The following is a 2,158-nucleotide window of genomic DNA, read 5'->3' on the forward strand; positions in this document are numbered from 1 at the left end:
TCAAAACCGCCCTCACGGCACATGACACCGTGAGTTGGAGTCTACGACTTCCCATCGTCCTGCTGGCACTCAGGAATACCGTCAAACCGGATATTGGTCACACACCCGCCGAGATGGTATACGGTATGTCACTGCGACTACCCGGTGATATGTTCCACCCCGCCCCTCCTGAAGCGAAGACTGCGCCAGAACTCGCCAGGAACCTACGCGATTCGATGACGCAACTGCAGCCGACACCCGGATCGAACCACGCTACAAAGAGATAAATTTTTGTACCGCCAGACTTGAACAAAGTCACACACGTTTTTCTCCGAGTCGACGCAGTGCAGCCGCCCTTACAACCGCGATACGAAGGCCCCTACGCAGTACTAGAACGACACGAAAAGAACTTCAAAATCCAACGCGACAATGGAACAGTCTTGGTGTCTATCGACCGTCTCAAACCCGCGTTCATGCTCAGAGAGGATCCAGCTGCCGCAGATCACACTTACGCAACACACGCAGAAGTCACCAAGCAGCCCAAAAAACGAGTACGTTTTTCTTTTCGCCCTCAGGGGGAGTAGTGTGGCGACCCACAAAATGACCATTGTAACCGCGGTATCAGCACGTCAGCCGTCGTCAGCTGCGCGCCCCCTCTCGTTAATTATTGTATACTGCGCGTTATACCTCCATGACGCGACTACCGACCGACGACGGACCCGTTCTGTTTTCGGACGTATGTAGTCAAACTCGCATCGGGCTCGCCTATTTTCGAAACCACGTTATTTTTTGTTATATCGCACTCTAGGCGAATCCTCGAATTTTAAACCATTATTTTAATATTTGTCTGACTGAATTATTCTCTAATTATACGCTAACCGTTATATGTCTACAACTTTGATTTTTTGTATTTATTTAAATTGGTAACCCAACGACTCGACCGACCGTCAACAACCTACCAAATTGGTGACCTCCCTAGTTAAAACCTTCCTCGTCCGTTCAGTAATTTCGCGTTATGCATAATTGGGGAGATATTTGGACTCTCAGCGACGCGAATACCGATAATCCGAACGCGAGTGCCGATAATCCGAACGCGAGTGCGAACTCTAACCCCACACAGATGAACGCAAACGCCGACAGCTTACCGCATCCTCTCGCGGCCACCGACGTTTCAACAGTAATGCCGTTAGACATAAACGCATTCGCATCCGTACGATTACCCGGATTTTGGCGACACTCTCCGCAGCAGTGGTTTACACACGCGGAAGCGATCTTCCACAATCAACGCGTTAGGTCCGATCTGTCACGCGTAAACCACGTGCTCGCTGCACTTGACGAAGATGGTGTTCGCACCATCGGAGATTTACTCGGCGCCGACGTTCAATATTCCGCAGTAAAAAGTCGACTTATTACCGCGTACGATGTCCCTCAAGCCACTCGTTTCCGTTCAATCATTCAACACGGAGGCATGGGCGACCGACGTCCTTCACAAATGTTACGCGACATGCGTAGCGCGTTACCAAACGGAATCGGCGAGTCGACGTTAAAAGAGTTTTGGCTCCAGAAACTCCCGCCAACTATCCTCGCCATCGTTTCCGGTCTCGACGGTTCACTGGAGTCACTGGCCGAACGTGCCGACCGAGTCGCGGATGCAAGCGCCGGTCATGATTTATCCGCCGTGTCGCATGAACCTGATCGCCTCCACTCAATGGAGAACGCGATTTCAGCGCTCACCGCACAGATTGCGGCGTTAGTGTCGACACAGTCCACGCAACACCGACCGTCTCGCAGCCAGGACAGATCGCGAGCAAAATCGCGCAACCGCTCCAAGTCCCGCACAGGCCGCTCACACAACGACGCATGGTGTTTTTACCACAATGTCTACGGTACCGAAGCACGGAAATGCCGGGACCCATGCTCGTACGAGTCGGAAAACTAACGGAAGCGGCGGAAGCCGACTCGCCTCCCGCCGCTCGTCACACGCATAGACTGTTCGTCACCGATGTCCGTTCCGGCGGACGCTTTCTCATCGACTCGGGAGCCGAAATCTCCGTCATACCACCGGGCAACGGCCCACGCCGTTCATCGGACATAGTGTTGAATACTGCGAACGGCACCCGAATTGCAACATACGGGCCAAGAGAACTTCACCTCAACCTCGGCCTCTCTCGTGAATTTG

The 2,158-nt window shown here is 52.8% G+C and overlaps 1 protein-coding gene across 1 annotated transcript; it reads left to right on the forward strand.

Annotated features, from left to right (window-relative positions):
• The first annotated feature begins 994 nt into the window (after positions 1-994).
• On the forward strand, positions 995-1,918 carry LOC103308547. Its single transcript, XM_008182090.1, has one exon. It carries the CDS (start codon positions 995-997, stop codon positions 1,916-1,918), a length of 924 nt encoding a protein of 307 aa, XP_008180312.1.
• Positions 1,919-2,158: the final 240 nt, after the last annotated feature.

The sequence above is a fragment of the Acyrthosiphon pisum genome, chromosome X, assembly GCF_005508785.2.
Source record: "Acyrthosiphon pisum isolate AL4f chromosome X, pea_aphid_22Mar2018_4r6ur, whole genome shotgun sequence".
NCBI classification, from domain to species: Eukaryota; Metazoa; Arthropoda; class Insecta; order Hemiptera; family Aphididae; genus Acyrthosiphon; species Acyrthosiphon pisum.

Bases quoted from the DNA above. Each gene is read 5' to 3' on its own strand.
- LOC103308547 (XM_008182090.1), top strand. From the start codon at position 995: ATGCATAATTGGGGAGATATTTGGACTCTCAGCGACGCGAATACCGAT.